General features: G+C 46.2%; 1 protein-coding gene across 1 annotated transcript in view; it reads right to left on the reverse strand.

Annotated features, from left to right (window-relative positions):
- Window positions 1-340: 340 nt before the first annotated feature.
- Tmc5 (transmembrane channel like 5) overlaps window positions 341-16044 on the reverse strand; it is a 71951-nt gene continuing 56247 nt past the window's right edge. Inside the window, exons 14-21 of the mRNA XM_055627630.1 lie at window positions 15346-15441; window positions 10099-10174; window positions 9759-9892; window positions 8021-8194; window positions 5496-5574; window positions 3600-3704; window positions 2199-2241; window positions 341-922 (exon numbers count right to left, since the gene is read on the reverse strand). Coding sequence (XP_055483605.1) covers window positions 876-922; window positions 2199-2241; window positions 3600-3704; window positions 5496-5574; window positions 8021-8194; window positions 9759-9892; window positions 10099-10174; window positions 15346-15441 — 754 coding nt within the window. The 3' untranslated portion in view covers window positions 341-875. The remainder of the gene's footprint in view (window positions 923-2198; window positions 2242-3599; window positions 3705-5495; window positions 5575-8020; window positions 8195-9758; window positions 9893-10098; window positions 10175-15345; window positions 15442-16044) is intronic.

The following is a 16044-nucleotide window of genomic DNA, read 5'->3' on the forward strand; positions in this document are numbered from 1 at the left end:
TGATGGGGGATGGCCCAGCCCATTGTGGGTGGTGCCATCCCTGGGCTGGTGGTCCTGGTTTATGTAAGATAGCAGACTGAGCAAGCCATGAGGAGCAAACCAGTAAGCAGCACCCCTCCATGGCCTCTCCATCAGCTCCTGCCTTCAAGTTCCAGCCCTGCTTGAGATCCACTGTCCTGACTTCCTCCAAAGATGGACTATGACCTAGAAGCGTAAGCAGAATACACACTTTCCTCCCCAACCTGCCTTTTGGTCATGGTGTTTCACTGCAGCAATAGAAACCCTAAGACAGCCACTAGTTCAAGCCCAAGACTCCTGTACGCAGTAAAGACAAAGTTCATCCATAAGACCTTTGATTATATTTCAGCTTTAGATGATACAGGGCTGTTTCTAGTTCACAATCACAGACAAACACAAGTTATACCATTCAGAGGATTTGCATCCCAGATTGAGAATCACATTTTTAATTCATTATGGACCATTATTTTTAGCACCAGTTTTTAAACCTTTGCCAGGTCTGGGAAGAGAGAGTCCTACAGGACCCATCATGAAGACATATATTTCTTAAAGATAAAAGTGCAACATTCCCAAATTACCTCTTCCCAGGTGTTTGTAGAATAATTTCAATATTTTAAGTTTTAATTGGAAAATTCTAAGGACTTTGTTTTGGAAAAAAAAAATAGCAATCCAGGTTGGAGGTAAAGTGTGTCCTGTTTCATAGAGCCATTTGCACTGTGGGTCAGATTACTGTCTGCCTCAGGCTTGGATTCTACTCCTGAGAAGCTCCTGAAGCCCAACTGTCACAGAGGCTGTCCCATTTATGCTTATCTTCTTTCCCTTTTTGACCAGCATCTGGCTTCTACACACGACAGTCATCAGGCTTTTGGATTCTCTTCATGCACTGACCGCCTCCATCGCAGGTCTGGGTTTGACACAGGAAGGAGAAGTTAATGCAGACACACACATTCCCAGCTTGCCAAGGGCTCCCCTCAGAACAGCCAGGAAGACTCAAGCACTTCTCAAGCCTTCCTTCCCACCTCCCTTTTTAGTTTCCAGACTCTCTCCCTCTTGACCTCCCATCATTGTCAGTAAATACTATTTAAAAAAATAAGTGCAGGAGCTGGGCGTGGCAGCCTAAGCCTTTAATCCCAGCACTCAGTGAGGCAAAGGGCAGGCGGATCTCTCTGAATTCAAGGCCAGCCTGGTCTACAAAGCCAATCCAGGAAAGCCAAGGCTACAGAGAGAAACCCTTTCTCAAAACACCAAACCACATAAATAAATAAAACAAAAACAAAACAAAAAAACCCCCAAACAACGACCAACCAAAAACAAACAAACAAAAGTGCAGGATTGGAGGGGTGGCTCAGTGGTAAGAGTGCTTGTTGTGGGACCATGAGGACCAGGGTTTTGACCCCAGAGCCCAGGTATTCCACAAATGCCTGCAAACCCTAAAAAACAGGGAAGGACAGAGGCAGGGGGATCACTGCAGCTTGCTGGCTTCCAGACTAGCCAAGAAAAAACCGGAAAAAAGTTTCCGGTTCAGAGAGAGAACCTGCCTCAAAGGAAAGGCAGAGGGTGAGAAAGGACACTCAACGCCCTCTGCTGGTCTCCTTGTGCACACACAGGCACATACACACTAACATGCACACACAAAAATAAAGAACTAGTCTAAAAAAAAAATGAGGAGGCTTATTTGTTTCTTCCCCAGCATCCATTCCCTTTCTGGCATCAGCCCCAGACTTGGCACACAGAAGTGCCTGTTCCCAGCTCCTGTGACCTGTATGGTTGTACCATCAGTACTGTAGCACGTGTCTTGGATATGGCTCAGTGTACTGTGACATTTTCAGAGTCACATCAGTGGGTTTGTGGATGAACATATCAGACTGAGTGGAACTGATATGAAAATTCTAGATTCCCCAGACTCTTTCCCATCAGATTGAACCTGAAATGTCACATGTTGGCAGTGCTGTTTTGCTATCATTGCAAAGTGGCTGTTTGTCTAAAGACCTACCATGTAAAACAAGCAGAAATCAGGCTCTAGTGACATTGTGGGCTTCCGCATTAAGCCAGACCAAAAAACAAAACAAAAGCAAAAAACAAATTTGTCCGAGGGCAGGCTTGTAGCTGGAGAGCAACTGCATGCCCTCCACTTTGGGCTACATCACTGGGTCTCTGTCTGTGGCAGTTCTGGTACTCACCGGGAGCATCACTGAGTTCCTCCAAATGTAAAGGGCTTTGTTGCTGAAAATGAAGAAAACAGACAGCCATGTCACCAGAGGGGAATGCAAGTACTGGGTTTGTTGCACAATCGGGATAATCTGTGAGGCTGCTACTATTTTAAAATGAAGGGGTAATGGTTGAGAACAAAGAGTCAGAAATATCCAACATGTTTGGGTTTTCAGCCACAGATACTGCATTCATTCCTTGGACATTTACTGAGCATTTGTGACATGCCAGCTAATACATTAGCTTTCGGCTGGGCAAATACTGACAGCATTAATTTATACAGATAATAAATTGTGATGTGCATATTTTGAGTTAAGGAGAGTTTTCTTCCCAGCTTTCAGGGAAGCAGAGGCAAGCAGATTGCTGTGAGTTTGACACCAGCTGGGTCTACAAAGTGAGTCCAGGACAGGTAAGGCTACACAGAAAAATCCTGTCTTGAACTACCCCCCCCCCCAAAAAAAAGGAGAGTTTACTTTTTAGTGGTGTATTTCAGAACACCGATGGAAATTGGCAAAAAAAATCTTTTTATGAGTTTGATATAAGAATGTCTATTAACAACATGGTATGGGGACAGATGTGCAAGTCCTGGGGCAGAAACACACAAAACGCTTATAACGAACAGAACTAGGGATATCTCAGGGGTAGATCACTTGCCTGGCATGCACAAGGCCCTGGTTTCCATCTAGAGCACCATTAAATAACAACTCTTAATATACTGTCCACTTACTATAGTTTTTAATAAAACATTTCATTCAGCATCAGTTTTGGTATTTGAAAAGACCCCCCAAACAACTCAAATGTCCAAATATATCCAGAAGGCAACCATGTTCAGGATACAGTGTTCAGTGAGGAGAAAGCTATCATGCTATGATTATAAAATTGGGAAAGCCTTACTTTCCTAATCCATTCCTCAAAGTCTGGGTAGACAAAGGTGTGATTGTTGACGGCCCAGGAAAAGGTCTGAGAGAAAGCCACTAAAGCGTACACTAGTCAGTGGGGTACTCCCGTGTTGTTCCCGGGTGATTTAAAGCAAGCATGGACTCCAGGAGAGGCGAGCATTCCTTAATTCACACGGCTGGACCACGGCCAGCCATGCAGGTGTTGAGTGGACAATGATTTGTTATTATTATTATTAGTTAAGAGCACAGAAATGCTTAAGACAGAAAGTGAGGAGAGTCCTACCAGGCAGAGGGAAAGACACCTGTACTTCCAGAACTCAAGAGGCCAGAACAGGAGCCAGCCGGGGCTTTACACCAGGAGAGCTTGTTGCACAGAAACAAACAAAACCCCCTAGAGTTTCGTGTCTGTTTCCCAAAACTTGTCACAAGGACACCGGTGCTTGTCCTGTAGTCCCAGGGCAGCGGTGGCCTTACCTCAACCTCTCTCCTTTCCAGGATAAGCGCACTGGGGTTGGCTCTCTTCTCCACATCCTGTAGCTTGGTCAACTTTTCTATCAAGAACATCTTATCTTTGCCCTCCTGCCAAGGAAGAAAAAGAAAAGTAAAGCATGGAAGATGTGTGTTGGCGTGGGGTGAAGAAGGCCTGGATAAAAAGGGGGCCCACCAGGCAGACAGAAGGAGATGGCTGCCCTGTTTTCTTCTGATGGAAGAGAAGAAACATTTCAGAGCAAAGCCAGTGAGCCCTTAACCTCTCCAGCATTACCATAGGGCCCTGTAAGGCGGCGGCTCTCAGCCTTCCTGATGTTCAGACCCTTTGATATAGTTCTTCATGTGATCCCCAATCATAAAATTATTTGTGTTGCTACATCATAATTGTAATTTTGCTACTGTTACGGATCATAATGTAAAAAGGGGTGCCTTTGATGCTCTTGGGCGCCCCCTGTGAAGGATTGTTCAACCCCCAAAGTTGTCACTACCCACAGGTTGAGAAATGTTGATCTGAGTGATTCCTGTAAGTGGTCTTCTAATGTCCTACACATGCCATGGGAAATACATGCCTGGACTCTCTCTCTCTCTCTCTCTCTCACACACACACACACACACTAATAATTTAATAATAATAATAAAATTAAAAACAAAAGGTTCAAAGTTATGTGTGTTGGCTGAGATCTGTGATTCATCAGTTCAAAGAGAAACAGAGGGACTATTTTTTCTCTCAGGAGTCTTGGATCACTTCCCCGTGAGCCTTACAGCAGGAAGGTCTGAACTACTCCACCTTTGTGGGGAGCCGGGTAAGCATCACTGTCTCCTCTATGCAGGCATGGTCATCCCAACTTCACAAGGCACAACAAGTCACTCCAGTTCATCCCTGTTTTTTCTTAAACTCCGAACCACTGATTTTGACACCCTGCTTGTAACGATTATCACGACATCTGTCACTGTGTAACTGCTGCTCACGCTCATATTCCTGTGGCCTCTTCTTCAAGATCTCCTTCTCTTCCCTTGTTGTTCCTACATTCACCTGCTGGACTCTCCCCAAAAAGAAGGGCTGCCCCCAGGAATGGGATATCTCAGCTGGTCATAGAACCATCAGGACTGTGCACAATCAGCAGAAATGGGCTTCTGAGGGCAGGCCTCTGAGGTGACACCTGCTTCTGGTTCCAGCCCAGCTTCTCTGCCCCCTGATCTGTCCACACGTGAGGGGTCTCGGCCACATGCCCCTGCCGTCATGAACTCTACCCTGCCTTCCCTGACACAGTGGACAGAAAGTGTGAGCCAGAATAAATACTTCTTCCGTTCAGTTGCTCCTTATCAAGTACTGTGTCACGGTAATGAGAGAGGTGGCTAATGCAAAAACCTCGGGAGCTATTTAAAATAATGCAAAGATTTGCAGGGATCAAGTGAGCGTGTATAAATCTCAAGGGTGGCTGAAGGGAGAGCTCCATCGGTGAAGTGCTCATGAGTGAGCTGGATCACTGGAACCTATATAAAAAAAGACAAGTAGGGTGGCACTTGCTTGTATTCCGGCAGGGAGGAAGTGGAGACAGGCAGGTCTCTGGGGCTCACTGGCCAGCCCCCCTCCCCTGTCCCATTTGGCATGGTCCACGCCAATGAGAGACCTTGTCTTTTTTTTTTTTTTTTTTTTTAAGAAATGTGTACAGAGGAGTGACGGCCAAGGCTATCCTTTGGCCTTCCACATATGTGTACAGATACATGTGTGCATACATACACACACATGGCCGGGTGAGGGGGACATGGAGATTCACTGTACTATTTATTCTATTTTGGAATATGTTTGGAGGTTTCTACTCTACACTGTTGAGAGAGGAGAGAGAAGGAGAGGCGGAGAGGGACACAGGAGAGCCTTACATTAATGATCTGTTCATGGAGCAGCCGGATCATGACCTTCCTCCCCTCTGTGATCTGCCAGTAAAGATAGGTGATGATTCTGGAAGAGAAGAAAATGATGGGCGCTCTTGACTGTGCTTTGAGGCTCCGTGTTTCAGAGGGGCGCAGAGGGGCTGCCATATTTGCTTGCAAGTGGGTTTTGACCCAGGGGTGTCCCTGAAAAGTCAAACAGGGGGTAACAGGTTGAGAGCAGCTGTTCTCAACCTGTGGGTCACGACCCCCTTGGGGAGCAAATTACTCTTTCTAGGACCATCAGAAAGCACAGATACTTACATTACAACTCACAACAGTAGCAAAGTTACAGTTATGAAGTAGCAACAAAAATAATTTTCTGGTTGGGGAGGGGGATCACCACAACATGAGGAACTCTATTAAAGGGTCACAGCATTAGGAAGGTTGAGAACCACTGCCTTAGAGCAATATTTTCTCAACCTGGCTGCACATACAGAATCACCAGTGAGGTGGAAATAGTGCCACGCCATGGCTGGTCCTCAGATCAAGCAGGCACACATTCTCTGGGCAAAAGCCAGGCAGCCACAGTTTAAAAACACATACAATTTGAATTCGTAGCTAGACTATGTGATTTGCACACAGGTTGTTCAAATTTGAAATGATGTACATTTCCTGGAATGTACATATTCAGATTTAGTAGAACTGGAGAATCTGGACTCTGCATTTGGGTGTGTATTTGCATGTGTTCCTGTGAATGCACGCATGGAAGTCAGAGTTCAAAGTCTGGCCTGCTGCTGTGTTGCTCTCCACCTTATTTTGTTCTTCAGACTCTCAGACTCATTAATCCTGGTGCTCACTAACTGGCAGACTGGCTGTCCACTGCCCCTCAGGGATCCACCTGTCTCTGCTTCCCCTAGTGTTAGCTTTACAGATGTGCATTGTCATATCCAGCTTTTGGGGTTCTGAACTCAGGCCCACCCGCTCATACAGGAAGGACTTTACCACTCAGCCAGCCCCCAGGCCCCAGCAGATGTTTGGTGACTGAGGACCTTACAGATAAGGGACTAGTTACTGCAAAGATAAGGCATGTTTGAAGAGCCAGACTTAGGCTATAACAAGAAGATTGCAAGTTCAAGGCCAGCCTCACCCACATATCAAAATTCTGTCTCAAAATAAAGAAATAGGTGGGCTGTTTAGTCCTTGCCCCTCATGACGTTATAAAGGAGAGAAGTGCTAGAAATAGAACTAAACACCAATAGCCAAAATTTGGTCAAGCATACCTTCCTAGGGAAGTGCATAAAAGCCTCCCACATTGCCCTGCGCATCTCTTCCTGAGTTGCATCCTTTATCATAAACTGGACATCCCAAATGGATAATTCCTGAGCTCCCCTAGTCATTTTAGCAAATTATTGAATATGAGGAGGAGGAAGTGGCAGGAACCTTTGAACTCAGAGCCAGTCATAAGTACAGGGGACACTTGGGACATGAACCTGGCATCTAAACTGGGTTTTGCAGGACCAGGCCCTTAACTTAGAAGGTTGATGCCGTCCAAGTCCAGGATCAGAACTGACTGAAACAGTAGGCTACCTAGCTAGTGCCTGTGATGTTGAAGAACTGCTTGGTGTAAGGAAAACTTCTCATTAGAAGAACGAGTGGAGTCAGCAGCAGAGCCAGTAAACGAGAAGCGTGGCAGAGGAAGTAGAGCCGGAGGCCAGTTTACCATTCTAACATGCCAATAACAGCTGCTGCTGGGGAGTGGGGGAGGGGAGCATCACAGATTGCCAGGAGACCTGGCTTCCAGCCTCTTCCTTCACTATCAGCCTGTGTACCACGGAACCTGTATCAGCAACCATCCTATCTCTGACTTACTGCTATCATCTGCAAAACCCAGATAATGTTCTGTGATCCGTAGCTGGCTCCAATAGCCTGAAGTCTTGAGTCCTGTGTCTCATGATAAGGAACGCCCTGTCCAATGCCACTGGGACTGAGCTGCGGTCAGGTGGCCACTGGTAAGTTGACCAGCCAATTCTTCCATGCAGGAAAATGAACCCAGTGTTGACAAATCCTCACAAGAAGTCAAAAGTGTCTATTTTAAAAAATATCCTAAATGAATGTCAACAAAGCCTGGGCCAGTTTTATATCTTGCAGCCTCCAAAGGAATTTTTCTGAGAATTCTCACACATTTTCATTTTTTTAAAAAAAATTTATTTTGGTGTTTTTTTTTTTTTCTTTTTTCAATAGTGAGGATAGTGAGGATTAAACTAGAGTCCTGCATATTCCAGGCTAGTGCTCCACCACTGAGCTGTTTCCCCAGCAAAAGGGAAGAGAGTTTGCAGAACATACGGGGAAAAAAGTCTTAGATGAGAAAATACTAAACATTTTACAGAAAACTACCTATTCGAGGATAGTGTCGAGACCATCCTGTGCTCACTGCTTGGCCTCCCAGATGAATAAGACTGTTCTCATGTCAATAAAAGGGTCCCCGAGAATTCTCAGCTTCGCCTCCCTCTAGCTTCCCCAGGAAGCCCACTTACAACACAATCAGTGTGAGGATGAAGAAGAAGTGCACGCTGCCGATGAGGTTTTGGTAGATCCAGACGACCCACAGGTAGCCAGACCTCCTGCTTAGGGAGTCGATCCAGCTGTAGATGGACTGGATGAAGGAAGGCAGACCTCGGAAGGGGCCACAGTCAGCTGAAGGTTTTAATCTGACAAGATTAAAGACAAGAAACAGAAAACCTTCTGTCGCCTGAGGCATTCCAGAATCAAGGGGTCCCTCTTGGGCTCAGGCTCTAGAAACAGCAAACCTTGCCTGCTGCCCCCACATTCTACTTCCCAAGGAGGGCACACTCGCTTGGGCTTGCCAAGTGTTGCCAGCTTTTATAACAGTGGTGTGACCCACCACGGTAGCCAATCCAGAATCCAGGCAAAGATCTAGCAGTTGTCTTGGGAGCAATCAGAGAGCCCTTCTTGGGAATTTGATTTAAGACACACCAAGAGGGAAGCTTGTTAGCTATGTCAGCTTGTTAGCAGGTTCGGCACTATGATTGTGCGCTGTTGGGTGTTACAAATAAGTAGAGACTGGAAGATGCAGAAGAGAAAGGGTGGGGAATAGATATGACAAGAGAAGCAAAGATTGGGGCAGGATAAAAGACTCAGAGGTTCGGAACGCTTGTCACTACCGCAGAGGAGCAGGGCTCAGTTCCCAGCACCCACATAGTGGCTCACAACCATCTAATACAGTCCTAGCAGATCTGATGCCCTCTTTCGTTCTCTGCAGGCACCGGGCAAACATGGTACACATATATACATACAAACAAGTTCATACACATGAACTGTGAACCATGGCATGATGGACAGAAATGCAGGCCTGTTAAAGGAAAGAGGTAAGGGACCAGCAGCATCCAAGGGTATCTCGGAAGCTTAGGCCTAAAGTTGACCTTAGAGCTGACACTCAAAGGAATGGGGACAGCCCTTCAGAGAGAAGATCCTGAGCATACGGAAAGGGACCTGCTGGGTCCCAGCAATGGAGCAGGACCTTCGGGGCTGCAGTGAGGTGGGGCCCAGGGAGGAGCCAGGTCAGACAGGGCCTCTGGCTTTCCTCTTAATTCTGGAGGAAGCGGCCTCTCCCAGCCTGGGAAGCTTGCACACTTGTCAGGAATGAGGAAATGGCTCCTAACTACAGTGTATAGACTACATCCAGGGCAGGATTTATTCCCTCCTTTGGTCACCCCAGGAGCACGGGCTGAGCTCTGGACTGGGCACAGTTTTCATTCTGGTGTTTACTGACCCTGGGGCGACATCCTTTTCCAGGACTAGCCTAGGAGGCGTGACTTCATGCTCGAAAACCACCTGATGCAGAGCTAGCAGCACGGTGACCTCTTCTAACAGGCCTTCATGATTGGAGCTTATTCCCAGGCTCCCATCACCCCAAGGTCAGGATCCCAAAACCTGTAACAGCCCCCGAGGCCGCAGAGCCTTCTAAAAACACTCAAAATAGCCAGTGCTAGCCTGGTCTCCCCGCCTCGTCTGTTCCTTACTCCAGAAATCACAGTTAAAGGCTTCTGTCCCTCATCCATCTTCCTCCTGACCACCTCTGCATTGTCCTCATGTGGCCCTGCATAGCAAGGAGAACCTTCCCTTCTCGGGAACTGTGAGGGACTATGATTGAGGCGGCAACTGTCCTCATAGCTGGATAACAAAACCCACATTTTAAAAACAGACATCTACCCACCCCATCACTGAAACCTCTGCCAAGGCACAGTCCCCTACCTCCAGATGGTGATGGCCAGGGTGCACAGCACGCCCGTGAAGGACGGGAAGAAGAGCAAGAAGATGAAGAACGTTATCATCTGTGAGGCCCTCCAGGCCTTGCTTGGAGGCTGAAAGTTCATCATCAGGCTGATCTAAGGAGAGAAATGGAACCCCTTCCAGCTGCAGCTAAGGAACAGCCCTTGGGACCTCCCCCACATGCCAAATCTCCAACCATCTACTTACAGCTCCCCAGTTTTTTACTTCCCGACCCCTCCCACACCTCTTTCCCAGCTCAGGTCCCTTCCAGGTTGTAAGTTACCAAAGGAAAATACTTGGTCGAAACTTGGGTCCAACTCACATTTTTGACATAAAACATAATGAAGAGAGTGATCATTTGGATAAAAGGCAGCAGAGGGCAGAAGAAAATTCCAAGCCTGTGAGGAAGAGAGGAGTGTCAGAGACCTGGGAAGCATGGAGTGTAGGGTGCAGAGGCAAGGGAAAGAACTGTCTCCCTAAAATTCATATGTGAAGACCTAACATGCTCCTCCCCCCACATTCACACATGTGAGCAATGCGCACACACACAGGCACATACACACACATATGCACGCACACCACAGCATCTCAAAACATGACTGGGTTTAGAGGTGGAGTGTTAAAATAGGAATTGAGTTAGAAAGCGGTAGACTCAGGGTCAGCGCGGCAGGTTCTAGTTCAGTACGAGTGATGTCCTTAAGTGAATAGAACACAAACAGAACGAAAACTGTGTGAAGACTCAGGGACAGTGAGGCCAGCTGTAAACCAGGAAGAGCCATGGGGCAAATCCTGACTTTCGGGCTTTGGAAGGACCCAGCTTGCCAACACGGCGACTGTGGAGTTCGTTAGGCAAAGTGTCCCCTAAATGTGTAGTGTCATAGGAGATCAGTGCAGAGGGCGAATGAATAACGGAAGACCAGAGGATTCCCACCATGGCGGCTCCCTCCCCAGATCTGGGAAGGGTTTGCAGAGAGAAAGACAGAACACCCCGGCCCCACCACAGGGCCACCAAACCATCAGAGGCCCTTCAGTATGCCTTAATCCAGCATGTCCCAAAGGGGAGCCACACATGGCCCCACCCTTCCTGTAGTACTTGAGAAGGCCCTCAGGGACTAGACAACAAAGTGTACCTGGGTACAGGTAAGAAAGACTTCGCTTCCCAGCTCTCCTGCAGTACTCCTAAGGAAGCTAGGTGCCAGGATGGCTTTACTGCCCAACACCTACCAACCCTCACACTTTAAAACATTTTAATTTTTAAAGTGAATGCACATATGTGAGTGCAGAGTCAAAGGAGGACATTGTATCATTCCTCACCTTAGTCTTTTGAGATGGCAGGGAGAGGGGATTCTCTCACCAAACTTGGGCTAGGCTGGTGGCCAACAATATCCCTAGCAACCCCCTCATCTCCCTGAACCACAGCACTGAGGTTACAGGTGCTCATGTGGCCACAATGGCTTATATGAGCGTGCTGAGATCTGAACTCAGGTCCTCATGCATGCACAGCAAAAGCATGAATCTCCCTATGCCCCTTTAAAGAACAGGCTTTAAAGAAGACAGTAGCATAATAGCCAGAGTTTAAGGACTGTTTGGAACAGGATTGATTCAATTTTTCCAATAACTTATGATTTATATAAACTGGCATTAAGCTGGATGAGTAGCACACCCCTGTACTCTCAGCACTCAGGGAGGCAGAGGCAGGTGAATCTTTGTGAATTCAAGGCCAGCCTGATAAATACAAATTGAGTTCAGGTACCATCCCTAGGCAAATGGTCTTCTACTGTATAAGAAAGCTAGCTGTGAGAATCCTTAACAACAATCTGTCTGTCCTTAACAAAGAAACATTTATCCTTATGCCCACAGGTAAGTGCAGTCTTCATACTTTTTCAAAGAAACTTCTCTTTGTAATAGATGGCGAGCTCTACAGAAAACTACAACCAATCAATATGCAAAGCCGTGAAGACCAGTGCCAAGGGATACATCTACAAAACACTCCCACCCCTAAGGCTCAGGCTATGTTTCAGAAGAGCAGGGTAAAGATTGTTAGAGCCAAAGGATCAGGGAGTTGGCTGTGAGATTGTGTCTCCTAGTAATATCAGAAGCTACACCCGTAAAGTCTAACCACTGTGACTGCTGAAATGTGAGTGGAACAAGGATGATACCAATGGGTATGCCAAAACGGATAGAGAAAAGTCCACAAGGTCTCAACCCTACACAAAGAGCTACAGGCAACTGTGAAAATCTGGGGGCAGCAGAGGTGGCCTTTCCCAGGGAAGAGCACACTACTAGGTGGGCCAATGCCAAGGGGTCAGACCTGAGAACATACATACAGGTACTATGCACATGTGCACATGCAAGAACAATCAGTGAAAAAGAAACGATGATGGGTTTGAAGGAGAGCCGGGAGGAGCATACAGGAAGGTCTAGAGGGAGGAGAGGGAAGAAAGACGTGTAATTAAATTATCTTAAAAAAGAAATAAAAAAGAAAGCGAGCTATTCATCAGTCAGTGAATCAGCAGGGCCAAAAGCATTCTTGTATCATTTCTGCCTCCAGCTTTCTGCCTTGAGCTTTCTTCCCTCAGTGACGGATTGTAACCTACAAGTGTAAGCCCAAACCCCCTTTTCCTCCCAGGTTGCTTTTGATCATGGTGTTTGTCATGGCCACTGAGATCAACCTAGAACAAGCAAACATCTACTTGCTTGACGTCTACAGCATCATTCTTCTTATAAAGTAGCATATATTTGGTTAGAAGAACAATCCATGTTTCCTAAAAGCCTTAGACATATGTGTATTGGGTGCCTCTCATCTTTCTCTTTGTGTTTGTCATTTAGGAGAATTAACAGAAGATGGTAGCTCCATCCCAAAGGAAGAAGTAGGCTACCACATTGTAGGGTTTGTTGTTGTTGCTGTTGCTTGTTTTTTTGTTTGTTTGGTTGATTTTTTTATCTTTTGTTTTTCTTCCCTCTCTGTCTCTTTCTTTTTTTTAAAGATAGGATCACACTATGAAGCCCCAACTGTCCTGGAACTCACTATGAAAACCAGGTTGGCTTTGAACTCACAGAGATCCACCTGCCTCTGCCTCCCAAGTGTTAGGATTACGTGTGGCAGCTAATCCCATTGTTTTAAATCACAAAATAATTTAGGAGTGCTCATAAATGCTTTGTGATCCAAGCCACTCTGTTTCTGGGCAGGTAGCTGAGCAACTGAAAGCAGAATCTTACAAAGGTATCTCTACCTTTCTCCTCCCCAAAGGTGTCCTGGTGGCTGAAATAATGTGGTCGGCTGACCTTGGAAGCTGCCCAGGCTAGCCTGTGGCCTGGCAGTGCAGACACATCACCACCTAAAGATCAAAGAAATCTTCCCTCGCTGGAGAATCTGTAGAGAGTTACCTGCAGATAGCTGTATGACCTGGAGCAATTTTAATGAGATGAAATAATGAGACACTGCAGTTGCATGGCCCACTGGAGTTTACAAAGCTGTCAAATTTTATCTGCAGTAACTGAAAGCAGCTACTATTATGAGCAAGTTCTAGATGAGGAAACTGAGGCTCTATGAAGTCAGAGACCCCAGTGAGTGGCAAGGCAAGCCCCAGGATCCAAGTTTATTGAACTTCTAATGCATTGCTTTGAAACTAGCAGTTTCTCAGCAGATGGAACATGGGCAGTGTTATGCCACACAAAACTCTGGCATTGACTCCATCATGTTAAAATAAGTAAGGAAAGACTCATGGGCTGGTCTAAGGTTTCGGAGTGTGCCTGAATAAAAGGGTAGATGCCAGGGGCTAGAATGGGATATCTCAGGGGTGAAATAATTGGCTATCATGCATGAGGGCCTGGTTTGATCCCAAGAACTACACAGAAACAAAAGCAAAATGAATTTCCATGATACAACTAGCTGGCCATCGGGCCATCCACAAAAACAAGAATGAGGGAGGAAAGGAGAAAGGGAGGAAAGGCAGGAGTGAGAAAGAATGCGAGAAAGGAGGAGGATTAGAACAGGATTAAGAAACAAGCCGTTAAGTTTTTCACTAGAAGAGCGAAGGAAAGTAAAGGCACTGAAAAAATAATAAATCAATACTGGGATATATTCTAGAGCAGAATCTGGACCACATCAGAAATACTCACTACAGTTCAAGACCAGATCTTTGAGGAGAATTCTACATAAAATCTCCTGTTTCATTATTAGATTAGACTAATCATGTTTCATGTTAGATTAGACTGGGCATGGTGGGACACACCTCTGATCCCAGCACTTGGGAGGCAGAGGCAGGTAGATCTATATGAGTTCCAGGCCAGCCTGGTCTACATAGTGAGTTCTAGGTCAGCCAAAGCTACATAGTGCTACCTTGTTCTAAGCTGCCTCAAAGAAAGAAAGAAACAAATATATGGGGCTGGAGAGATGGCTCAGTGCTTAAGAATACTGACTGCTCTTTCAGAGGACCCAGGTTCAGTTCCCAGCACCTACACAGTTGCTGATAACCATCTGCAATTCCAGTTTCAGGGTATCTGATGCCCTCTTCTGCCCTCTGCAGGCAGCGCACAGACATATATGATGCACAGACATACATACAGAAGGAACACTACTACACATAAAATAAAATGAAAAGTGTTGATGATTGTATTAGTCTTTTGGAATACTATGACAAAATACCTTTAGCTGATTAACTTTAGAACAACACAGATTTACTGCTCACAATTTAACAGGCCAGAAATCCAAGATTGAGGGGCTGGTAGATTCAGTGTCTGGTGAAACTCACTTCCTGGCTCGTAGATGGCGCCTCCTCACTATCCTCCCATGGTGAAAAGGCCGAGAAGCCTCGCTTAGCCCTCTTTTTAATGGTGGCTCCACTTTAAGACCAAATCTCCTTAATACTATTGAACTGGTGGTTCTGTTTCAATTCGAGAATTGCATGGAGCTGGGGTCACGGTTTAATTCAGTCACTAGAACCTACATTTAAAGAGCCAAGCAAGGTGGCGTGTGGTATGATGCTAGACCCAGACAGGGGAGACAGGGCTCCCAAGGGCGTTCTGGCCTGCCTAGTGTACCGGGCGAGTTCCAGTGAAAGAGCTTCCCTAAAAAATTCCTCTTTTTTGAAGAATGGAAAGTTTCTGAGACACAGCAAGATTGTTCTCTGACCTCCACATGCATGCACACACATGCATCTACACATACAAACTCACACTCGTGTGTACAAACACACAGAGAGACACAGAGAACGCATTTTAGGTAGAAACAAACATTTAACACTGTCGGGGGTGGGGTAATCCAGCGTCTTAGAAAGAGCACTGTGGCGGGGATGGAAGGGTTAGGGACGTAGCTGGGGGAGGGGTAAACAAACCAGGACTGCAGCTGCCACCTAAGCTGACTCTTGTCTGACATCTCCAAGGTCTCCTGAAGGCAAAGAGTAATCCAGAACACATGCTAAGTTCCCGGCTTCCAGACTAGCTGCGCCTGCTATCACCCATGCAGATTTTTTTTTTTAACAACAGGTCAGGGTCCTACAACCAAAACACCCATGTCCACCACCAGGCGGGAAGTGGCTGGGGCACTCCGCCGCACTGCCAGACTTACCAGGCCAGAGTTTGTGCGTAGATCAGTTCTAGAACATTCCTGGCAATGTCAAACTCCTGTAAGCTGAGACTGGTCATGAATCTCATCCCAATGAACCTGTGAACGTGTACGGAGTTTAGTACTCAAACACTTCGGAGACCCCCACCGACCAGGAAAAACAGCAGCAGCGACCCTCAATAATTAAGAATGAAGTTGCAGGTCCCAGAGCAAAGGCTGAAGAAGCCCCAAGCACTCAGAAGCTCTGCAGTAGTTGAGGCAAGTGGGGGGATGCGGGATTAACACAACATGGGCTAGCAGGGAGCCACTGCAGTGACTGTAAGCAATTCTGGAGGACACCGGGGGCCCTCCTTGCTCCAACCAGTCCACCTACTTTCTGGCTCATCCCATTCTTTGGTTTCTACTTCTTTCCCCATGAAGCAAATAAACTCCTCACACAAATGCATTTTTAAAAACTAATTCTTTTTTTTTTTTTTTTTTGGTGCTGAGCATGGAGCCTTTCATGAATTAAGTACTGAGTCAACTAAGCCACAGGCATGGTTACTGCTCCATAGCCAGTGATGGTCCCTGTTGCGCAAAGAACAGGTGCACCATATACTTTGGGGAAACTTGGTCTTTTTCTTTCTTGTCATATATATATATATATATATATATATATATATATATATATATATATATATATATATATATATATATATATAT

Source organism: Psammomys obesus, unplaced genomic scaffold (assembly GCF_907164565.1).
Source record: "Psammomys obesus unplaced genomic scaffold, mPsaObe1.curated_primary_1811, whole genome shotgun sequence".
Classification (NCBI taxonomy): domain Eukaryota; kingdom Metazoa; phylum Chordata; class Mammalia; order Rodentia; family Muridae; genus Psammomys; species Psammomys obesus.